The 25,498-nt window shown below is 36.5% G+C and overlaps 2 protein-coding genes across 2 annotated transcripts; one reads left to right on the top strand and one right to left on the bottom strand.

Moving 5' to 3' along the window:
- The first annotated feature begins 9,631 nt into the window (after positions 1 to 9,631).
- On the top strand, positions 9,632 to 10,582 carry LOC110723456. Its single transcript, XM_021902814.1, has one exon. It carries the CDS (start codon positions 9,632 to 9,634, stop codon positions 10,580 to 10,582), a length of 951 nt encoding a protein of 316 aa, XP_021758506.1.
- Positions 10,583 to 10,882: 300 nt separating this feature from the next.
- LOC110723404 (translation factor GUF1 homolog, mitochondrial-like) lies at positions 10,883 to 25,333 on the bottom strand. The gene is made up of 11 exons (XM_021902758.1): positions 24,693 to 25,333; positions 22,517 to 23,267; positions 19,709 to 19,865; positions 19,539 to 19,593; positions 18,864 to 18,931; positions 18,664 to 18,768; positions 18,471 to 18,542; positions 15,401 to 15,514; positions 12,400 to 12,540; positions 12,236 to 12,295; positions 10,883 to 11,394 (listed from the first exon to the last, which is right to left on the bottom strand). Exons 1-11 carry the CDS (start codon positions 25,017 to 25,019, stop codon positions 11,229 to 11,231), a joined length of 2,016 nt encoding a protein of 671 aa, XP_021758450.1. The 5' UTR covers positions 25,020 to 25,333; the 3' UTR covers positions 10,883 to 11,228.
- Between the last annotated feature and the right edge of the window lie 165 nt (positions 25,334 to 25,498).

Genomic DNA, 25,498 nt, shown 5'->3' with positions numbered 1-25,498 from the left:
ACTCTTGTAACGCCGATACCTGCAAACTAGCGTTAGTTAAACAGATAAAAGAGTTAAGAAACGCGTATCTTGCACCGTCGAGCACACGTCTCTGAAAGTAACCGATTGTTGCTGCATCCTTGTTGTTTTGATGACCTCCTACAAGCTAGAGAATGCCATCCCGCTTGAAAACTGCTACACCCGTAACTGCTTCCAATATAGAAGATTGCTTTGCCTGAAACGATCCTCCTCCGCTATGATAGTATTCCACGTCCAAGGGAATACTATCGAAGATTGCTTCTCTTGAAACAATCCTCAGTTGTTTGTGAACCAGTATGTCGGTGCCTTTGCTGTGATGACAATCCTCTTTTCTTTGGGAATAGTTGCCAACACAAATCTTGTATGATGTATGACAATCCGATTTAGGGAAAGTTGTCAATGCTTCGTAACAATCCATCCTTGGAAATGTTGCCACGATGAAGCGACAATCCGTATCTCCGAAAATTTGCCAAAATCCAATTTTTGGAAAAGTTGCCAATGCTTCGTAACAATCTTTCATAAGAACTTTGCTACGATCGACAATCCACGGAATATAACTCTTGAAAGCAATCCACCTTGGAAATTTGCCAACGCTATGCGACAAACCTTTTAGGAAAATATTGTCACACTTGACAATCCGCGTCTTGGAACATTTGCAAAAAAGAGTCGACCGACAATCCTCTTCGGGAAAATTTGCCACTTGCTGAAGACAATCCACGTTGAGGAACCTTTGCCGAAATTTATGATGAGTAGAGACCTACAACAATCCTTTGGGAAACTTTGCCATAGGGAACTGGGTGTATGACAATCCAATCTCGGAAAACTTGCCAACGAGCCGACGAATGTATGACAATCCGAACTTGGAAAAACTTGTCAAACAAAGGAGGAGCACGACAATCCACGCTTGGAAACTTTGCCAGAGATGACAATCCAATCTTGGAAAAAATTATCGTTGCATGACAATCCATTTTTGGAAATATTGTCAGTTAGGGATGACAATCCAATTTTTGGAAAACTTTGTCGTTTAATAAGAATGCGCGACAATCCATATTTGGAAACATTGTCGTTTGAGTGCTTGCTTTTGAACCGATGCTTTGGTGCTTGTAATGAGCCAATACTTAGGCGCTTAAGCTAAGTGAGACGATCTTTCGTCAGGTCGATCACTTAGATTGTAATCAAATCGACTACTCAACCATGTCAAATTGCTTATAGGGGCTAACTGGCGTACCAAGGAACCTGAAATCGCTGTATGAGGCCGAAATCACCTTTCTGAGAGGCTTCGAGCTCTATTGCTGCTGAGATATCTCTGGTGCCAGGCGCTGGAGTAGGGTCTTCCCTGTTCTGCTGCACCTGTATTTATTTTTGACTATAGAACTTTGCCAATCTTTTTAGCCATCTTAGGGTTGACCTAAGGTTTAGCATTGCTTGACTCATCGACTTGACATAACTCAAGGTATAAACTTGACTCGCTGTGATTGACTCGAGGTTGACTCGACTCAAACTGTTTGACACATGTTTTAGACTCAAATCAAAGTGATATGACACGACATGACTCAATGTGAACATGACTCGTGCAACTCGAAAATGAAAAAAAGCAAAAAATTTCAGTCATTTTTGTGGAGGGTACCGACTTTCTCCCGAAAAAGAAAGGCGCGAAAAAAGAATCGAAGTTTTGAAGGTGCATGTTGAATGAGCTTAGTCAAATGTCATTTGATACTATCTCTCAGGGTGCAAGGATTAATTCATCCTAGGCTATCTCAACTGTTGACTCCATGATGAAAGCATTTGGGTAACTTAGGCACGGAGGCTAAGCACTTCCTACTTTGTGATGCAATGATGATTACGATTGATGAGCGATTTTGATATGACAAGGCATGCTTCAGCGTTGTGTTAAAATTCCATGACAAAGGGTTCCTAAGGGAAGTATTTGGTCATGTATCTGTGATGTGTGTGATAGTGACACTAAATCTAGGCCACAAGGGCTAAGTGTGTGGAGAAATATATTTTAAAAGAGTCAAATGGTGGTGACTCTTAGGCTAGGTAAGCTAATGATATAAGGATCAAGCCCCCAAGTCTAGCTCTAAGTAAATAGGGATGAGCGTAGGATATCCTTTGATATGATCATGGTGCATGTGTGTGAATGTGAATATGAATGCATGTTTATTACGGCCGCACCTCGATGTGAGGTTGCCTACGTATCCGTTAGGAATCAGGCCGAACGTAGCTCTAGCCGAACCTCGCACAAGTGTGTATACCTCAAAAAGGTCTTTTTAAGGGTTGTAACATGGTTAGGCTAAAGGCTATAGAAGAAGGGGATAAAGGCTCAAGACCCTAGATAAGCCCCCAAGGTGTGCAACCTCGCTTTTGAATCTTTATATTTTTATGCTTGAGTTACTACTCTTTTTTTAGCTCTCTTTTTGCATTAGCATTTATCTTTATTTTTATGAGTGTGGGCAATCCCGATCATGCGGTCTATCACTCACTTGGCATTCATGTTTCTCGGGCACGGTACCGAGCACTCGATAAGAGACGCAATCTGAGACGTGTTCATATCAAAGACATTTTCATGTCAAAGACATTGTAACACTTGCCCTTTTGTACACTTTTATTTATTTTTGCTTGCTTATTTTTGCTATTTATTTTGATCGTTTGAAATCACTCAAGCTTTTTAGAATTGCACAAGTTGCACACCATCCCATCCCAAGGTTAGGTAAATGTAGGTTGAAAAAAGAAGGGTCTATCGTTAGACGAGGATCAAAGTGGTTTATGAAGAAAGGATTGCATATTCGAAAGGTGAAAGGTAATATATTGTGGCTACAAGAGGTGCCTCAAATCATTGGTATACCTTGTTCTTGATTCGACATGGATTTTCATTTTTATTTTTTTTTATTTTTTTTTTAATGCAATGCAATGATCATATATAAGGAAATAAATTCTCATTTTATTAAAAGAAAATAAAGAATCTACAAAATTAATCTAAGGGAAAAGAAAAGGTGCCTATGCTAGACTTATTGGGGAAAGGAAAAAAATGAAGAAAAATAGAAAAAGAGGTCACGAAATCTTGTCGTTACAGCTCGCCTCTTGTCTTGTGTCATTCGTTTCATCATCACCCAGTCTTCTCGCTAGCTAGAGGTAATGGGACCTTGTTTGCTTCTATGAGGTCTTGAATGAGATTTTTATACCTGTAGCATTCATCAGTGGTATGACCGTTTCCTCGATGGTACTTGCAATAGGAGTTTGGATTCCATCTCGAAGATCGATTTTCTGGTGTTGGATCCTCGGTAGGGCCAATAGGTTTGATTAATCCTTGATCATAGAGACGATCAAAAGCAGCATCGTAGGTCATTCCAATGGATGTGAACTCTCGCCTGGGTTTCCTTTTAGATCCTTGATTGTCCATGGCTAAGACACCATTATGGTCAAAGGTACTAACATTATTACTAGAGTGTGCGTTTTCGGAAGAAGAAGGATTGTCGCTCTTCTTTCCTTTCCAGCCACCGTGGTTACTACTGTTAGTAGCTTTTTGCTTTGCGAGGTCGTCTTCGATTTCAATTCCGATGTCATAAACGGCCTTGAAAGTATTCAAGTTGTGTTGATATTTTAAGTGCTTTGAATACTTTTCTTGGAGATTCTTGATAAACATCCTCACAGACTCCTTTTCGGTGGGGACCTCAATCATCTTGGCGGAAGTTTCCCTCCATTTATTAAATAAAGAAGTAAAGCCTTCATTCTCTTTTTGTCTTAGCATCTCAAGTTTTCTATGGTCGGTTTCAACTTGAATATTGCACTTGTACCTATCAATGAAAGCGTTTACTATCGATTCCCAGGTAGAGGTTTTCTCTTTGTCAAGGGAGAAGTACCATTGTTGGGCAAACGGTTTCAAGAGATAGTGAGAACAGAGAGGGAAAAACCTTCTTATCGATACCCTTAATGCTCATTATAGTTTCAAAAGCTCTTAGATGGAAGTAAGGGTTATCTGTCGCCTTGAATTTAGGGATGTCAGTGGCGTTGAACTTATGCGGAAGAAGTTCCTTGTCCAGCGAGACCCCTTGTGAACTCATGCCCTGAAATTTATAGTCACTAGATAGCTTGCTTAGACTCTCTTGCATGAGGTTCATCTGTTGTTGCTTCACGGGGTCATCGACCCTAAGTGCGAGAAGTTTCAGTGTCTCAGTCACAGTAGCCAATTGGTTCTTAAGATCATTGACTTCTTCTTGAGTTGCCATTATCTTCTTAGCCTTCCTCTTTTGAAGAATCGGTTTATCAAAAAGCGAGACCTGAATAAAGAGGTTGTCCTTGATTAATCACCCTTCTCTCCTCGACCAAGTACTGTGGAAAAGGAATTTGGGGATACTTATTGTTAATTATTTGACTCAAACTTTATTCAACATGCAATGGATGGAGGAAGTGAAGAAAGATGGAAGAATGTGAAGAAGATTTAGGTGGAGGGATATGAAGAATTAGGAATAGAATGTACCCCCCAACTCAAATGACGGAAAGACCGACTCATGCATGAACCTAAGACATGGTCAACGTGACATATACTCAAAGTGTGTGCTAAGACTAGTGAGTGTAGGTGACATGTCGAGACTCGTGTCATGACCATGTGGCTTAGTGCCTAAACTCGATCATCGATTCAATTAAATATTATTGACAGCAAAATTAACCGAATTAAACAGAAAACTGATTAATTAGACCTTAGGTGATGACTCGACAAATAATCCGAATTGTCGGCCAAGCGACAGGACTGGCATCACACATTGGAGCTTGGCGCCAGACAACATAGTTGTCGTCAGGCGCTACACTCCATAGTGTGGCGCTACAGCTCAGACCTTGGCGCCAATATTGGAACTTTGGTCTGGGACTGTTTTCGGTGTTATTAGTCAACTGAGGTATGCCTAAAGTCGTACTAGGTCAATTCCGATTAAAATAATAGACTTTATTGACTCAAATTAATTAATTAATTAATTAATTAGGCAAAGTTCTTTAAGTCATTAATTTATTTAGTCTCAACACAAGTCAAAAAACGGTTAAGAGAAACATAGAATATATATGCATAACAAATAATGCACAATTAGTCAAGTAGGCACAATATGATGCAATGAGTTCGCAACCTAACCATGGCTCTAATTCTCTAAAGTTCGGGATATGGTTTAGTCAAAGAGGGTCCATGGTTAATTGTCCGGATGCACCGCGGGGAAGCTTAACCGTGAAGGGTTGGTGCGAGTGGATGGGACACCGCGAGTTTTAGAAAAAACTCGCTTCCATGGTTTGGTGAATTCAACATCTCAGATGTACCCTTTGTTGCACGGAGCGTTCAATCGGGTAGATGGAGCATGAATTCCCAGAGGGTTATGTCCATAGATAGAACACATATGGGTTTTAGAAAAGTGAGAAAAAAATTCAATCAGGAAGTAGGATCGAGCAAACAATACGAAAAACCGGTCGAAATTAGAACGCATATTTCTGGCTCGGTATTGGGGGAAATTGGCGCCAGCAATCAGAGACTGGCGCCAACTTTTAACTGTAGCGCCTGGCGCCAATACTGGCGTCTGGCGCTACGACTAAAATGTTGGCGTCAATGCTCTGGCCCCTGACGCTACTTCCCACATGCCTCAGCAGCTTTCTGTGCTCGATAAAATTTTCCAGTTTCCCGCGGTGTTATTTCAGTCCTAGTTGTGAAAGACGTTTCTCAAATTTCCTACGTGTAAAATCCTATGTTTTTAACTCATTACGGATGGTCTTTCCAATGAGATCTTTTTTATGCATATGATAATAATGTTAATCAAAATTACGCACATGAAATACTTAGAACTTTTCAAGTCTCATCCACTCATTCTAAATCATTGCCAAAACAAATTCGGGAATTAAAATAGAAATCCTCCCCAGTGGAGTCGCCAAAAACTGTAGGGAATAATTTCAAGCTTTAATCCCACTAGCTTGAACCCCGCTGTGATCATACACTAAAGTACGGTGGCGTCCAAAAGGGAAGAAGATAGAGAAAAAGAGTCGCCAACAAGTTTTTTTTAGGAACTTGTAAACCGTTCATAGGATGAAGGTTACACCCCTTAACGATCCAAGAGATCGTCAACTCCATAAGGTCATGAACCAAATAAGGGTTCGGGGATGAAGGTACAAATCCAATCTAAAAGAGATTGAATCTGCCCTAATAATAGGCCTCTACTTTATTCTTATCGTATTCATGTGCGCTTTTTAATTAACATGCAATCATTAGGATTAACCCTAAACCTATTTATCTATGTTGGTTGAATTTAATGCACAAATAAACTATTATTGGCGATCACTTGAATTATAATCACATTAACCCTAAACAAGATCATTAATTATCTTATTAAGCGTGATTACAAGTACAAATTCCCTTTAAACATGCATAAAAGGTGTGATCAAGCAATAAATAAATATAATATGTATCAAGCAACATAATAATAATCATAATAACAATATCATCATAAATAAAATAATCATCATCAAAATAATAATAATAATATTCATAATCATTATAAATTATAACAATTATAATCATAATCATGTTCATGTTAATATTAAAGCATAATAATAATAGCAAGATCCTAAGCATGATACTAACAAGATTAATAACAAACCCTAGCATGTCACTAAGCATTAAAAATCAAATCTTTAACCCTAACATGATACTAACAATCATAAATATTAGGAAGAACGTAGGAAGCATCATAACAATCATATTTAATATTAAAAATACCCTAGACATGATACTAGGAATATCATAACAATGTAAACATGATTTCTACATCATAATATCAATAAATCAATAAAGTACTTACTTTGATGCCTCATATCTCTTTCTAATAACAAAATACACACGTTAGTAACTTCAAGGAAAATAATAAACAATAATTAAATTAAATAATTGAAAGAGAGATTTGGGACCAAACCCTCAGAAATTAAACCTTTTACGTCTAGGGCGAAGGCAACTTCGAATATGGCTAAATGTTTCTAGATCTTGTGAATGCGGAATTTTGTATGAGAAAACAAAGAAAGAAAGAATTGAATGTTGAAGAGAGATGAATAATTCAGAGAATGCTAAATAATTAATGATTGTTGATGATAACTTGTGAATGAGGAGAATTCGTGAATGAAAACGGAGTTTTTAATACGATATTTATAGAGAAAATCAGCCAAAAAGATAAATTAAACAAAACAGAGTCTGACGCTCAGAAAACAGGGCTGGCGCCAACCCTGGCTAGCTGGCGCCAGGCACCAACACCAGCGTCAGGCGCCAATGGCTAGCGACAGGCGCCAGGCCTGGTTCCAGGCGCCAAGGCCTGGTTCCAGGCGCCAAGCCTGATTCCAACGCGTTTTCGAAAATCCGATAAGTTTACCGTACTGGAGGATAAAATAATATAATTTCCTCAAAAATGCTATTTGATTTTGATTAAAACTCTGAAAAGTCAACAAAAGTCAATTTATCAATGCTAATTGAATTAGGAATGAAAAGAACCTTCTAGAAGAATCTAGAAGACTAAAACCATTCGTAATTGCATTAGGAATGATAAATCATATTAGGCCCTTCCCTAGATCATTGGGCCGCACATAAAGCTCAAACCGGGCCCAGTTTGGTAAATTGGCCATAACTTCCTCAATATTCATCGGAATTGGGCTTATAATATATCGTTGGAAAGGTCTTTGCAAGCCACATCCAACTACACTACTATTGGACCCATATCATGGACCAACCAAACTGGATTAGCTGTTTTCTTAAAATAAAGTTTTCAAAAACAGAGAGAAGAGAAAAGAAATAAAAACTTTCCGCAACACTAGACCTTCCACACTTTCGTTTCATTCGATTATGATTCGACGTGAAAGGTACTCATCACTGGGTTTGGTTTTGGGGAGACACAAATGGGTGTCTACAAGGGGTTTGATTGATATTACTGAAATTAATAGAACATGTATTGTGTTAATTCCTAAATGTGTCAAACCTAAATACATGTCGGAGTTTCGGCCAATTAGCTGTTGTAATGTAATATACAAAATAATATCAAATACTTTGGCAAATAAGCTAAAGCCTTTCCTCAATGATATTATTTCTGTTAACCAGAGTGCTTTTATCCCGGGTCACTTGATTACTGATAATGCCCTTATTGCTTTTGAGATTTTTCACTCTATGAAGAGGAGGGGGGAAGGGAGAGATGGTACGGTGGCTCTTAAGCTTGATATGACAAAAGTTTATGATCGTGTTGAATGGTGTTTTTTAGAGAAAGTTATGAAGAAGATGGGGTTTTGCAATGGTTGGATCCGGAAAGTGATGGACTGTCTCTCGAGTGTCTCTTTTCTTTCAAGGTGAATGGTGAAATTTCAGGCTCTGTGATCCCATCTAGAGGTCTCCGTCAAGGGGATCCAATTTCGCCATATTTATTTCTGTTGTGTGCTGATACTTTTTCTGGTATGATTTCAAAAGCAGCACGGGAGAAGAAAATTAGCGGGGCTAAGCTAGAGTATGTCATTCTGCTCCGAGAGTATCTCACCTATTTTTTGCCGATGATAGTATTCTTTTTGCAAAAGCTACTCTGCAGGAATGTTCGAAAATAGTTGATATTATCAGTTCATATGAGAGAGCATCTGGTCAGAAAGTCAATTTGAGTAAGACGAAGGTCGCTTTTAGCAAGTATGTCACTGGTGAAAGGAGGAGAGATATTATTGGCACATTGGGAGTTCGGAAAGTGGAGAGACATGAGAGGTACTTAGGTTTTCCAACGATGATTGGTAAATCAAAAAAGGCAATTTTTGCTTGTTTGAAGGAAAGAATATGGAAGAAATTGAATGGGTGGAAAGAACGATTACTTTCTAAGCCGGTAAAGGAAGTGTTGATTAAGGTCGTTGCTCAAGCTATCCCAACATACATGATGAGCGTTTTTAAGATCCCAGATGGTTTGATTGATTAGATTCACACCTTATTATGCCGGTTTTGGTGGGGTTCTAGAGAAAACGAAAGAAAATTACATTGGCAAAGTTAGGAAAAATTGTGTGTTCCAAAGGCAAAAGGTGGGATGGGTTTTCGGGATCTTAAATGCTTCAACCAAGCGCTCCTTGCAAAACAAAATTGGAGGCTGCTCACAAACGACTCTACATTGCTCCACAAAATTCTTAAAGCTCGCTATTTTAAGAATTCGAATGTTATTGATGCTCTTAGGGGCTATGATCCAAGTTATACTTGGAGAAGTATGTGGGGTGCAAAGGGTTTGTTGCGAGATGGGCTAGCATGGAGAGTTGGTGATGGAAATAGCATTCGGGTGTGGAAAGATATGTGGGTAATGCAAGAGGGTAAGCCTTTGATGTTGACAATGCCTATGGGTGCTGACGAAAATATGTTGGTACAGGAGCTATTTCTGGATGGTGGTCGTGAGTGGGATGCTGCCAAGGTATGCTATTTAGTGGGGGTGGATATTGGGGCAAAAATTCTAGCAACACCCTTGCCTTTCTCTAGACAAGGTGATAGTGTATTTTGGTGGCAAGTTAAGGTGGGCTATACACGGTGCGCTCTGGATACTGGCTGGCTAAAGGTGGTGAAGGGATTGAGCTAGCTGGGATCCCCGATGATGAGGTTTGGAAGATGGTGTGGAGTACTCGTGGGCCTCCAAAACTCCTACATTTCCTATGGAGTGCAGTGAAGGGTAATCTTGCTGTCAAGAGTAGACTCGTGCAACGTCACATAATTAATGAAGCTTCCTGCCAGATTTGTGGCCACCATGAAGAAACAATTTGGCACGCCTTGGTGGAATGTGATGCAGCTGCTGCTATGTGGGAGCATAGTGAGCTAAAATCAATCCTAACAGATGCTCCTAATCACTCTTTTGCTGAGGTATGGGCATGGCTATATAGAAAGTGCGACGGTGAGACGCTTAGTACATTGGCTACATTATTGTGGGCAGCTTGGCGTTGTAGGAATCTCATCATATTTGAGAACGAAAGACCAAATGTGGTGCTTCTGGCGGCTAGATATTGCAGACTTGTTCATGATTACCATTCCTACGCAAAGTGTGTGTTCAATAGAGTCTCAAGTGCGGTTGCGCAGCATAGCATTGCAAGTTGGAGCTGTCCCCCAACAGGTACTATTAAAATTAATGTAGATGCTCATGTACCTAGTTATGGGATGGCAGGGCTTGGTGTTGTTTGCAGGGATGCCGAGGGAAAAATAATGGCCGCGGCAAAGAGGAAGGCCATTGCAGCTCCGGAAGTAGTAGAAGTTATGGTTGTGCGCTATGCCCTCATGCTTGCTCATAGATTGGGGTATTCCCGAATCATGGTAGAATCGGATGCCATTAATGTGATAAAGGCTGTGAATTTGAAGGAGTATGGTCGTTCACCCATTTTTTCAGTTTATGATGATATTTGTATTGATAGAGCTAAGTTTGAGTTTTGTACTTTTTCACATATTAAACGTTCATGTAATACCGTGGCTCATCTCATAGCACGATGGGATACGGGTGAGAATGTGGAACTTGTACATTTATCTTCTTTTCCCCAAGGCTTGTTGTCTTTGGCGGAAATGGACTTGCTTTAATTTAAGAAATAATAGCTCTATCTTTCCTTCAAAAAAAGAAAAAAAAAAGTATAAATTCTCACATATAAACCTATTCTCACCGGATCCCTCCCTTATATATATATATATATATATATATATATATATATATATATATATATATATATATATATATATATATATATATATATATATATATATATAATACCACCAGAAAATGTTCATGAGCTTGATTATATCAGTAGTAAAAACTTCTAATTGCTGGATTTTCGGTGTTGAAAGATCATATTACAACAAATCATATTTGAGTAACATAAGACGGACAAACCCTAGCTATTCAGGTCACATCTTATTATCTAAGCTGCAGACGAAATATATGTATAGCAACAAAGACGGTTCCATATTTGACAAAAGGCACACGACGGTCCTTGTACAAAAAATTGAAGGGCCAAAGTTCAAAGAATTGACAACAGCAGTTTGCCAGCTCATGTATGTGAATCTTTGAATCAACAATTATTAGTAACTAATAAATATAATTCTACAATTACAAGACGATAACAAGAAAAAAAAATTATTAGTTAAATAAAGACAAGAAAACTAATGATACAGAAACTTTACTGATTTGAACTGCACTTCGAACTCCTTGAAAGAAACATCTTCCTTTCCCCTATGCAACCTTCAACAGCTCATGGAATGCTTCTTGTGGTACATCGACTGAACCAACACGCTTCATTCGTTTCTTTCCTTCCTTTTGCTTATCTAATAGCTTTCTCTTTCGTGAAACGTCACCACCATAACATTTGGCTAGCACGTTTTTCCTCAAAGCAGTTAACCTAAAATGGTAAGATATATTAGATAACAATTATAATACTGAAAAGTCTACTCTTTCAGTGAGGACTCTATAAGCCAGTGGTGTACCTATAATTCATATATGCACAAATAAAACACCTAATTTGAGTTCAATCTTTAACAGCTAATTTGTAATGCTGAAACAATAACACAGAAGTGGGAATGAGAGTAGAATTCTCACAAAAAGCATTTATCAAAAGCAATTTAGCAATAAAAGAGGGATGATTTGAATGACAAACCATCCCACCACGTCTGAAGAGAGCTTGATCATATTTTCCTTCACTTCCAAGGTGGAGGTATTCCAAGCTGGCAATGGTATAAGGAAAGAGATGAGGGCAGTGACAAAAAACTGCTAGTATAAAAGCATGGATGTTGTAGTAGTGGTCAGTGTCGGAGCCCTCTGAGGTGCTAATGAAGATGACCCAATAGGTTTACCCAGAACGTGGACATAGACAGTCTAGATAAAAATATGTAGAAAAGTTCATAGAGCAGATGAATGAGACTGCAGCAACACATTATAATGTATTGCTGGTCATAGATACCATGCAACTCTTGTTAATGACTCACAAAGAAGAAAATGAAAGTTTTACAAATTTATTGCATTATATCTATTAGGATGATTAAGAGTATATCAAATATGACAAGCAAGTGAATAAGATTTTCCACAATAGGATGAAATTAATTAAATTCTAAGTACTAGAACTCGGCTACACCGGCTTCATGATCATACCACATAGACGTGCAGGGTAATAAAAAAAGAAACCAACCAACATCTTATGTACTATACCAACTTAAATAGCAAAGCAGTTTAAATACAGTACTTACGTCTCTCTTGCAACAACCTTCGTACCAATTGCAGCTTGAATTGTAATTTCAAACATTTGCCTATTCATCATGAAAGCATTGAGGTCCATAAGAGTGCCAAGAAAATCAAACATACAAGATAATGTTATTAGTGAAGAAGATATACAATAAATAATTATAAATACCTGTCTATAGATTTCTTTAACTTTTCCACCAATAGCCGACCCACACGTTGTGCTTTCAAAGTATGGATAATAGTTGCCATTGCATCAACTGGTTGTCCATTCAATAGAATATCAAGTTTTACCAAATCAGAGGCTTGATACCTGACAATAACACAATTAGGTGAAATAAACAAGACCCACCCTTCAAACAAATGAGAGACAAAAGGGTGAAATTCAGACCTTTGTAACAATTTATGCCTGTTCTAATTGTAACTTTCATTAAAGTGCATCTAGGTTACATATACTCATCTTGATACGTTACACAATTATCGCAACAATAACTTGTTATTAATCTAGTTAAAAACAAACATTCCAGATCCACTCGTTTCTCGATCTAACACAATACAGTTCAAAATCTTGACCCTACACCAAAGAGGAGGCTCTTCGAGCGTCTATTTTAACTTACACTCATTCTAAGTAAGTCACTATTTCCCTATCGTTAACTTAGCTTCAGGACAGGAGGTCATGCTACGTTCAGGGTGTAGAAGAGATGAATACGCAAGAGACAACATTACAAATAACCAAAGAGAGTAACTGAATAAATGGAGCTAAAGCGCAGCTTATTGAAGTCCATTGAACTGACTCACAAGGCAACACATGCATTGGAATGATTGTATATATGGTCCATAATTGAAGAGCAATAACTTGACCAAAGTCCAAGAATCTGGCAACAATTAGATGCTCAAAATAGAAGATTTTTTCAGAGTTGAATGTCAAAAGATAATCATACTTATTTAAGACCAATTCTGAACTACAACTAGCGTGCATAGAGAGGTGGTCATATGTTTCTGGGTGCAGCTCAATTTGCCTCTATTTGCAGTGACAGATACTTAACTATGTAAATAAGGACTCTTGCAACTTAAACGCTATGTTTGGATAAAGAGATATGGAGGGAAAGGAAGAGAAGAGAAATGGAGGGATGCATCCTCCCTTGTTTGGATATCTAATGTAAGGTGGGAAGGGGAGGGAATTGGAGGGACCCATTTTCCTTCCACTTTTAATAAATCAAATCCCCCCATTGTTGGAGAGATTTGGAAGGAAAATGGAAGGTCTCCTTCTCCCTCCCCCACCTCCCTTTCCCTTCCCTCTTTTTCCTTCCTCTTCCTTTCCCTTCACTATTGTTATCCAAACATAGTGTAAAGGAAGGATAACACTAGTGTCTTAAGACAGTTAGACTCATCACTTTGAGTTATCCCATCATAACTTTTAAAAAAAATTGGGGGTACGATAAATATGGTACCTCCGTTGTAAAGTTGCTCTATACCCAGAATTCAAAAAAAGTTAACTTGATATAAATAATAGTTACCCCAATAAAAATTAGAGTTATGTATGTTTTAGTGATAAACTTATCCTATTTAAATAAATAAAAATCAAATCTTAGTAAGTGAAAGAAATTATATTACCCTTATAAATCTCAAGGAAGAATGTAGAGCCAAGCCGAATGCATGACCTTAAAATGGCTCTTCTTTATTATAAACAAATTAATAATAGTAATAAATTAAAAAAAAAAATAGAATTTCTTTGGAAACTTGGAGAAGATTTATCCCAACTATTGTTGATCTTTCATAAAAATTCCAACTATGATTATTCTAGAAATTCCCTAACTATGTGGGGGGTACCTTTATATAATGACCCTATGGCTAGTATTTACTGGTTAAAAAGTTTAAATGATGACGTTTTCAACCTTTAGCCATTTAATCGTATTTTTTTATCAGCAAAAGAGAAAAAAGTTACCCTAATTCCCTCTCACCCTTTTCTACTTGACTAGAAATAAATGATTGCCTATAAGTTTTTTATGATAGAATACAACTCAACAACGGGCTGAATCTTAGTCCTCCTCACCGTGTACTTTCCTATTAGATACAAACATAAAAAGATATGTTTTCTTAACCCGATTAAAGATATCAAGAAAAATATTATAAGGGATGTTATCTTCACCTCAATTTTACTGAATTGAAATTATTTTTACAGAACCTAAATTAATCTAATAGAACTAAAATTATTCTTACCGAACTGAAATCATTTTTAGTACAATGAAATTTTCCTCACAAAAAAAATAAAAATAAAAATAAAAATAAATAAAAAATAGTACAATGAAATTATTTTTGTCGAATTTCAATTATATTTTTACTGAAATTAGGTTAACAATTTTTGGAATATTTTTTTAGTGATGCAATTGAAATGCTTTACGTTAAAAAAAAAAAAAATTACATAAACAAATAGCAGAAAGGTAGTTTTGGAGGGAAAAAAAACAAGAAGAAGTGACATGTGCCATTTCCAATGTCTTCTTTAGTATTAAGTATACATTCATAATAGTTGATTCTTTTAACTCTTTCATTAGCCAACAAGCAAACAACATATGTCTAGACCAGAACAAAACAATCAAGGTCCAAGTATGTATAAAGAAAGCATCAACCGACAGCAGTTTGTAAGCGCAGTAACGTGAAGTACAATGCTTATTGAGAGGTACCACATTTGGAAACCTATTAAAAGGTCTTGGTACACTAGTCCTCGCCAACAACAATTGACATAAACAACAGATTATTACTATTGCCCAACTTGAAACCAGCACAAATCAGATGTCTATAATACATGTACTCTTTTTACCTGAGAACCCAAGTGCTTGACAAAGACAAGGGTATGAACACTTGAAACTGTCGGACCAAGAAAAGCAAACTTTCATGAATGGACTAGTCTGGAATTTACCCGAGTCCCAACAGAAGTTTTAAGTAATATAGTCTAGCACAATGACTATGTTACAATAAAACAATAACAAGCTGCTATTAAGTTTCTTAAATCAATACACATCATTATGAATGAGAGAGGAATAGATCAAATTATGTAGTCTAGCACATTGACTATAGTACAATAAAACAAAAACAAGCTGCTATTCAGTTTTTTATATCTCATAATTATTAGATACACACATCACTTCTAATGAGAGGGGAACAGCAAATCTTACTCTGAATCTTCATAGTCAAACGAAGCATATCCTGAGGTAATACTTTTTAGCTGATCATAAAAATCAACCACCATTTCTCGCAATGGTAATCGATACTTCATCAACGCCCTTTGACTGCAGAAACAACAATAAACAGTTGGTAAATGGTAATAATAGACAATACTAATTCCATTCATATAAAATACCAATTCAGACTAACTTAGATCAATAGGACTCCTCAATATGAAGAGTACTAATTAGAGTTTCAATCCATGAACAGACTGAGCATTCCGTAAGAAAAGCAAACAATCCACTTTATTGTAGTTTAGAATGTGTACAAAAATCATTAACAGCCATGGTTATTAAATCCTAACCCCGATCTTACAATTCTATGATTCAAAAAATTGCCTCCAACCGGGATCTTATTGTTAAAGATCTTAATGATTTACGATCTTACGATCAACCAATCCAATCCAACATACAATGATAATGTAAGATGTTAAACCATTAACACATATCTTTATTACTAATTGATTCATGTCCACAAATAATCAAAGGTATTCAAAATGTTGAGGAATTGACAAAATCAAAGAAATTCATTTCATATTATCCGTAAGAATGAGCTAAACAATTCCATCTAATATTAATATTACTTAAGGTACGTAGGTTTTTTTTTTTTTAATCACACTGTCACAATGTTAACATTCTTTTCCATTAGTTGGGCCTTCCGATCCAACAAATCGATTCTTACGATCTAATACTACCCCTCTCATCAAACCAATATTGCTATTAACTCAGAAAAGTACAAAAAAAATCACATGAAATCACCAACGCCTACCTTCTCTTGTGGAATTTGTCAATGTCCACATAAAATCCCTAACCTTAAGAGAAACCTTTTTCTAATTCGTGAGTAATGTTTTGCAGAACTTGTCACATAAATTAGGATGCACCTACATTTTATTTAGTTCACATTGATGGAGAAACCTTTTGCTCATTCATAAGTTGTTTGGAGGAACTTGGCACATAAATTAGGGTGCACCTACAATTTAGTTTAGTTCACGATGATACGTTAGATGGGGTTCAATTTCATGCATTTAATCGATCCCTTGGAAACATACAGAAATCATTGTAGGCACAAAACTTCAAGAAACATGAATATCACAAGTGAAAGTCTTTCGAAGATCGTTTGCAAGAGCACTGTCACACATGTTGATCACAGCAACTGTAATGCTAAATTGTTATTTATCGAGCTAACGAAAAGCAACATGATTACATGAGGCCTTGAGGGTGGATGCCGGCTAGATTAATTAGCGAAGCTTTATGGGGTGGTAACCAAGGTAATAAATCCCATCTGTATCGCTAGCCTTTTTCATGTTGCTAATTTGCCTCCCACATATTAAGATGACGAGAAAGAAAAAAGACTCAAAGATGAATCAATTAGACATTTTTATACCCACCACTATTACCACTCCAGGAATACTTGATAGCTATCATTGTGACTTTCATCATTTCATCACCCACCAATGATAACATTTTTTGCACCTTGGTCCGCGCATATATATTGATCATTGAAAGCATTATTAGAACCTATTTGCAAAAGCTTCTAGAAGTGTTTTAAAACTTGAGAAGCATTTCTTAGGCTAAACATGGGTTTGTAAGGAGAAAAGTTTTTCAAGAAGCCCAAAATAGTTTCTAGGAAAGAAGAAAAGGTTAAAGACCAATTTGGAACATCTACCAAGTGTTTCTCAACAAGCTGTTTTTCCCCTTTAATGAAACTGTTTTTGGACCATAATACCCTTATCATTACATTTATATTGCAGCATATCCTAATTAAAAACAATCCTGCCTTTTCTATCTTCATTAACTTGTTGGCTTGCTATCACTTGTCAAGTCGCCAGTATCAATGCTCATACATAATAATACTACATTGCAAAAATTTCAAGACCACAAGCACCCAATTATTCATCTAAATAAGTAAGATTTGATTCTAAGAAGGAAAAAAAAAAAAAGCTATAGCCAATTGATCCAAAATAAATCGAAGAGTTATCTTTACCCTACAAATTGAGGCTAAAGATTGGAAGTTTTTACAGTGTCCAAGGAGATATATGTCTGCCATTATCATGTTTACAATGGGAGATGATACTTGTTTATTTTTAGATAGTCATAGATTGTAGGCCTAAATTTTGACGACTAAGAAGATTAAAGGTGTCTGATTGGTTAAAAATTGTTTGCTCTCAGTTGGTAATCTCGTATGCAGTAATTGGGTGAAATACTGCTTTACTAGCTTGATTATCATGTATTGAAAGTATGCTGGTAAATTTGACCCATTTTTTAATTCAATTTGACTTTTGCTTCAATATGTACGTAAAAGTGATAGAATCTAGGTGTTGCAGACTTTTGAGATACTACATATAAGGGATAGCTAACTCATAAATTGATATACCTACATCTCTAAAACAACTTTATTTTGATTTGCTGGGTGACCGTTATTTGATTTTAGTACTAAATAGATGAATTATTGAGCAGTAAATTATGGGCCAAAAAATCTGATTACAGAACAAAAACAGGCATATCTGCATAGGGCCAAACAGTGTAATTCAATTTCTATTTTCACAAGCAATTTAAAATTATCAAGGCCTATCAAAATTATTTCTTAATAAATTGTTTCTAGAAAAAATACTTCTAGGAAACAGAGGATTCAGAAAAGCTTGGACAAACAGTTGTTTTTGTAGTTGACGTAATAGCCATAATTGTTATCAGCAGTGAGACAAGTGTTTTGTATCCGTTTTCAGGTTATTATAAAACTTTCAGTACAATTCAAGCTGAATTCAAATCAATTCCATACTCCACAGTATCTGTAATTAAGAATTTCTTTATCTACTTAATCCTAGCAATGGGTCTATTTAAGAACTATAGAGCTACACTGAAGCAGCTAACCAGTATGATTTTTTTTATTTTTTTTCGCTAAAATACAGTGTCACTAATCGCAAGTGCATCCAAAAAAAGTTAGCAGCCAAAAACAAGGAATCAACCTACATATATGGGGAAAAAGTAAAATACCCAGTTCAGTTCCAGGGAGAAAAGACATTACCTATCTATAAAGGAGTATTCGAGCTGCACTCCTCTACGATCAGAGCAAAGGGTCATAACAGGCCCGATATACCTTCAAAGAGATTAAAATCCACGTATATCAAAACTTACATTTCATGTTGGAAAATAGAAGGTAAAGCATGAAAAATCCATAAGAACTATCTATTAAACCACAAGGGTACTTGAGAGCTTACTCACTAGGAATTATAATGGTCGCTATAACAGTAGGTTCCCAACAAGCTGTCACTCGTTTTTTGGGATCGGACGGCAAAGAAGCGGGATTTTGGACTTCAATTTTGCTATGGTGGAAAGAAAACCACAAAACTTGATATCAAAACATAACCACCTCCTAGCGTGATTAAATAGATATATTAAAGAAAATAAACCAACTCACCTTCCATCAGAATATTCAAATATATATGGCACAGTTGGTACAGTGGATATTATGTGAGCTCCATATTCCTGCCATTCATAAATAAGATTAAGCACCAAAGAAGCAACATTCTAAAGAACTCTAGGGAAGTCTCGACATTAAGGATTTGCCTTTTCACACAATATAAGAAAAGTAGATAAATTTCATTAAATATTCTGAATATGCACTATATTTCCTCACATTCCAGCACGTGGTGATGCATTACTTGATTCTGTCACATAAATATGTATGTTATCAACAAAGGAAATTCGAAAGTGAAGACAAGCAGGTCAAGCACGTTTTTCAAACCCGAATGTTTCACATCAAGGGTATCGGAGATGCAACATGCAAGAGTTTGAAGTGCAAGCAACTGTTGGGGCATACATTTTGGATAGGCAGAGAACCTTGTTGGGTCAGAGAAAGAACATCATTTATTCACATGGCATTCGATAGTGATAGCTAGTGACTTCTGCAATGAAATTTCGTTTCTCATCTCCTTTTCTAATGTTTGTATGTCATTGCCAATCTGTACACCCCAAATACACCAAATAAGCCAATTGGCTTCATACACAAAAGACAGAGTCTAAGACAACTAGAGGCACATAATTATTCGCCGAAGTCAAATTAATACAAAAAATTACTCACAGAAAATCATACCTGCTCAAGGCGTTGATGGAAAACATCCATGTGAAGTAAACCTAAGAAACCACACCTGCAAGGCAGTAAACATTCATAAAGAAAAAGGAATTTATGTCACACACATGTCAGTGTTTCAAATATTGACATGAAAAGAAAGTAAAAATAAACTTGCTTTTACAGATATATACCTGAAACCTAGGCCAAGTGCCATGCTAGTTTCTTTAGAGACACAAACACTGGCATCATTACATGTTAGCCTCTCAATTGCGTGACTAAGTGCTTCAAAATCTGATCCATCAGCAGGATATAAACCAGAGAACACCATATGTCTTGCAGGCTTGAAACCTGGAAATTGACACAGCATAAAGGAAAAAAAAAAAAAGGGAAATTAGTAAAGAAACCATGACAATAAACCAAATCTAGGTGCCATATATTATGATCTCAAAAGAAGGTCCTTGCAAAACAACCACAAATTGAATCTCTTCAAAAATGTTGGCATCTTTTTTATGCTTAACACAAATCTTTCCTTTTATTTTTATTAAACTGCATATCAACTCATTGGCACCAATAACTACATAGTCCACTTTGTTAGAAGAGCTATGGTATCTGCTATGATAAAAGAACTATGGCTACAAGAGTTATTGCGGATAAATTTTACATTAAGAGCAAGTCAACATCAAGAGAAACATCCGCAATCACATAGTTGCTCTCCTAGAGACACCTAAGTTGGATTTAGTTCTTGCATTAGAAGGTTGATACCATATCATAAACGGAACTTCATTCAAAAAATTACGGAAGCAAGGATACATAATTAGATTACGTTTAATGATAACCAACAAGAGTAAAAATAAAGGTTTCTTCAAAAAAAAAAAAAAGGTTACAAAATCTTTTAGGGGGGACGTTTGGTGTAGGGTAATAGAGAAGGTAAAGTGAAAGAACAAGCTTGATTCTCTTCATTGTCATTTGTTGTGATATTTAAATAATTCCCTTCGTCCCATCTAATCTCACAAACTCCTCTGATTTGATTCCCCATCCCCCACCCCCACCCAATGGTATCTTCATTCCCTTTCGTTGTGCCATTTATGCACCTCCACATCCACCAACACCTATGCACCTCCACCACCGCCCCACTACCACTACCACTGCCACACTAATTGTCACCATCTCACCACCGTCACCACCTATTTACCTCCACCATAACCGACACTCCCTGACCGGAATTGCCCCATCTTCGTCACCTTCACTAACACCCAACCACCCTCCCCCCCACACACACACACACAAAAAAAAAAAAAAAAAAAAAAAAAAAAAAAAAAAAAAAAAACTTGAAACCTCCAATTTGGCCTGAACAAACCCCTAGCCACCCAAAAACACACAACCCTAACAATTTGAAAAAAAAAATCAAGAGGGGAAAAAAAAAAGTTGTACCATTTTTATATCTTCAGATTATGACTTTAAAGGTCAAATTCGAGCATATAAACTCCAAAAGGATAGGGTAGGGGCGGTGGCAAGGGTGGGGGCGGTGGTGTGGCGACAGCCGGCAAGGTAGGAGGATGAGGTAGGGGCAGGTGTCGACAAGGAGGGGTGATAGTCATTATGGCAACAACCATGAGAGTGATTGAGAGACGGAAGAGAAAATACTAAACAACATACTATAATGGGAGTTGTTGTCCATTATTCTCCTTTCACTTTCTAAAACTCATTCCCTTGACCTATGACGAACCAAACGCCTCTTTAGTATGTTCTAATCTACAAAAGAAAGAATTTTGTTTGAGAGAACTAAGATACTATAGACCCCAAACAATTTTGATTTTGCCTTTTCTCCCTCCCAAGTTTCTTCTATCTATTTCTTTTGGACTTTCCTCCCACCCTTTTTTACGCCATTTCTATCCATGTCACTCTAATTCTTTGTTTTACAGCAAATAAACATTTTCCACTATTTTCCGCCCACATGTGGATATGGACACCCGACAATCCTTTGGAGCAAAACCAAGTCAATTTTTTTCAAAATGTAGAAAGTCACACTTCAAGACGTTAGCAACTCTAGCAAGGCTATGTAAAACATTTGTATCCTTTTTCTCATCAACTCCACACTAATCATTTCCTCATGGGTAGCACCTCAAACCCCTCCATTAAAATATACTTCCTCCGTTTTCTTCTAGATGCAACATACCCTTTAGTGCGGTAATTAAGAAAAGTGGGGTTTACATGATATAATAAACTTTAAAATAGGATGAGTGGTTGTTAGGAGTGTAATTTAGTGGGCCATGTGCTTTAAATAAGGGAAATAGTATAATTTTTCCTTAAAGTAATTTTCCTTTTATAGTGTGTTGCAAGTATTGTGACATTTCCTTTTTAAGGAAGTGTTGCAAGTAAAAGAAAACGGAGGAAGTATAAACCAAGGATATTATTGTCAGATTGGTTGATGGGAGGGGCCAAAATTCTAATATTGCAAAATATAACATAGTACAGATTGCCACTAAGAGGCCCTACAAATCTAAATGATAAAAAGCACTTTCGAGTATAATTCAATCCCACATTTTCTACCAACATATTCAAGCCCAAAGTTGGTGTGTTCCTTGGAGGAGGATATTGCTATGTCTACTTTGATTTTTAGTTGATTGTCTTGTTGAATTCCATTATAGCTTCTTGTAGAAACTTAAAAGTGGACTCCATCCCCAAAAAATTGATTCTTTACTCCTTTGGTCCTTAGAATGATGAGTGGATTATAACAATATCACCCTTATAAAATATTATTGTTCAAACAAATTACAAAATAATCACGTATTTACGACTTTACGTTAGTTCATTCTTATCTCAAATATACTAGTATTTCTTCTACAGCCCCTACTAAAAGCCTGGAGAAAAAAGAAAGCATAGATTTAACTAGACAAATATTAGGACTATGCAAACAATAGCAGGATGTAAATTGTTGTTCCTGTGCTTACTAGCAATGCAAGAACATGAACCAAAATGTATAATGAAGTCTTGTTTACCTGGAAGAGGCTCAACAACAGTGCGCACATGAAACAAGGTATCACCAATACGTGCCTCTTTAGTAGAACGCATGCCACTGACCACATAACCCACTTGGCCAGTGAAAAGCATTCCAGTAGGAACTAGCTCAGGATGCATGAACCCAACATCTGAAACTTCATAAGTTTGTCCAGTTGCAACAGATGAAATCTTGTCTCCTTTGCGCAATGTGCCGTCAACTATAGCCACATGGCATATAACTCCTTTGTATTCATCATAATATGAATCCAACAAAAGCATACGTAACGGAGAGCCAGCCTTTCCAGGGGGAGGAGGTATCCGTTCTATCACTGCAGGAAGGATGTGCTCAAGACCCTGCCCTGTTTTAGCAGACGTGAGAAGGGTATCTTTTGGTTCCAGATCAAACATGGACTTAAGCTGGGCCATAACACGGTCAGGATCAGCTGTAGGTTGATCAATTTTGTTTATGACTGGGATTATTGACAGATTTGACTCAAAAGCTAGATAAAAGTTGGCAACAGTCTGTGCTTGAACACCTTGAGCAGCATCAACAACTAAGAGAGCCCCTTGGCAAGCAGCTAACGATCTTGATACCTCATAACTAAAATCAACATGACCAGGTGTATCAATCAAATTTAGTAAAAAATTTGAGGGGTCTTCTGTACTGGCAATTGTTGCTATCTCAGGGTCGTACTTGTAGAACATAGTAGCAGTCTGAGCTTTAACAGTAATCCCTCTTTCTCTCTCCACCTAAGAGTACTCAAATGTAAAACATTATCAGCTAGGGGAACAAGGGTAAGAGGGTGAAGAAAAGCAAAGGTGAGCATGAGAACGAAGGAAACTGAGTGGCTGACAATTGATGATAAAAAAAATATGCTTTTTTTTTTTTACTGGAAAAATATGCTTTTAAACTAGATCTGTGCCATACGAAAGATAAAAACAGATGATGCTTACACTAACTAATGAACACCACAGCAAAGAAATAATATTTGACTTCCATTTAAAACAGTAAACAATAGCACAAGGCACCTTTTTTGTTATTAAATTTCAGTCTTGGCTTAGCAAATTATTACCTTTCAGAAGTTATACCAACAATCTCGTAACAGCAGAATCCAATCATGTATAGTAAGATCAAATTCGAAAAAAAAAATAATAATAATAAGCATTCCCGCAAGATTTCACTTATTCTAAAGTGAGTTTTCTCTTAAGACCTTAGAGACAGTACTTAAATTGGACATGATACCAAGAGCAGCATTAGCATAAAATGTCACTAAGAAAAAAAAAAAGAATTCCACCAAACCCTAAAAGTGGACATAGAAAAACACCACTGGCAGGGCTAGAAAATTTTAAATTGTATGCAAGTCTTGCCCCTATTTTTCACCCAAAACGCAGGAAACTTTTAGTTATAGGCTTATAGCAATGCCAGTTCTAAAGCATATCTCACAAAGCCACAATCAGCTTCCAAAATGTGCACATATCAATAAGATAATCAACAAAAGATATTTTCTTTAAAGACTATAAAGCCTATTTGGAGAAATATGCATTTTCAAAAAGAATTAGCCCAAATCCTCATAGGAAATTTTTTTAAGTAGGCAAATACTAGTAGCTTCAAAGAAGATTTTCCTAATTATGCAACCTTCTCAATCCAAAATCCAAAATGTACCCATGAAAAGGCTCCCTTTTTTCCTTAAATCCTCAAAATCTTTCCCTATAGATTACTCCACGAAATGCCAAAATGCAATGCGCCGTATTAGGAGGGCAAATGTTATAGTGCATAAAACAAAATTAATCCCTAACACACAGAGAGTATAGTCTCAGTAACAATAATTAGGTTACCACGCGAAAATGCCAAAATACAACACACCATAATAACAAGGCAAAAGTCACAATGTAGAATACTAAATTGATTACAACTTTAGAAACAATAATTAGGTTATCACGCGAAATGCCAAAATTCATTGCACCATAATAACTTGGCAAACGTCACAATGTAGATACTAAATTTATTAGAACTTTAAAATCAATAAATAGGTTATCACGCGAAATGCCAAAATTTGATACAAAATTAATCTCTAACATTCATAAAGTAGTCCCAGAAACAACAATAACAATGCAATTACGACGAAGGCGAAAACAAAAACAACAAAACAAGAATTTAGAGTGAACGCCGCAAACCTGAAGCTTGTCAAGATACTGAGGTTGACCATGGCCTTTCCTAATAGTCCCAGTAAGCTCCAACAATCGATCAGCAAGGGTTGATTTACCATGATCAACATGAGCAATAATCGAAAAATTGCGAATCTTTTCAGGTGGGTATTGACTCAAATCTAGGTCATTATCTTTCTGGGAATTCCTAGATTTTGAACAATATGAACTGGTTAATTTCAACCTACTCTCTATTTCATTGTTGGGTATTCTTGTTGAAGAGATTACTGGGTTTTTAAGGGTGTGAAATTGTTTGATTAATTTTCGATTTCTTGAGAGTCTACTGATTAAACCCATTTGTAGATGATTGTTGCTGGATCAGAAGGGTTTAGGGTTTTAGCAACATGGCTTAGATTGAAACAATTTGTTTAGAAACGGCAAGGTTTGCAACAAAAATACTTAAATGAAAACTGAACAAAATTTGTGAGTTTTATGGTTTAATTCGGTTAACTAGCATAGTGTCCGTGCGATGCACGGTTTATAAATCAAATTATTAAACCAGTAGAAAAAATAAAAATAAAAACAAAGGTAATTCATTTACTATTAAAAGATTTGTACTAATGGTGAATAAAAAAATAAAATTAAAGAAACGTTATTTGAATAGTATTTTATGTTATATGAATTTCTTTTAATTTTTTATAATGTTATTTCATTAATTGAAAAATAATTGAATAATACTCCACATAGCTATATAAGAAATGGACTAATTTATTTATATCTCCCGTTGAAAAAAAACTAAAATTTTCTTATCATACCATCCGCATCAGTAGCTACAA

Source organism: Chenopodium quinoa, unplaced genomic scaffold (genome assembly GCF_001683475.1).
Source record: "Chenopodium quinoa cultivar QQ74 unplaced genomic scaffold, ASM168347v1, whole genome shotgun sequence".
NCBI classification, from domain to species: domain Eukaryota; kingdom Viridiplantae; phylum Streptophyta; class Magnoliopsida; order Caryophyllales; family Amaranthaceae; genus Chenopodium; species Chenopodium quinoa.
The sequence above is the reverse complement of the archived record's forward strand: the minus strand, read 5'-3'. Positions and strand labels throughout refer to the sequence as shown.

Excerpts from the sequence above, each read along its gene's own strand:
- LOC110723404 (XM_021902758.1), bottom strand. The coding sequence starts at position 25,019 with ATGGGTTTAATCAGTAGACTCTCAAGAAATCGAAAATTAATCAAACAA. Across the intron at positions 19,594-19,708 it reads GCACTTGGCCTAGGTTTCAG|GTGTGGTTTCTTAGGTTTAC; the intron begins GTATATATCTGT and ends ACTGCCTTGCAG. Across the intron at positions 12,541-15,400 it reads TTTGACTATGAAGATTCAGA|GTATCAAGCCTCTGATTTGG; the intron begins GTAAGATTTGCT and ends TGTTATTGTCAG.
- LOC110723456 (XM_021902814.1), top strand. The coding sequence starts at position 9,632 with ATGGTGTGGAGTACTCGTGGGCCTCCAAAACTCCTACATTTCCTATGG.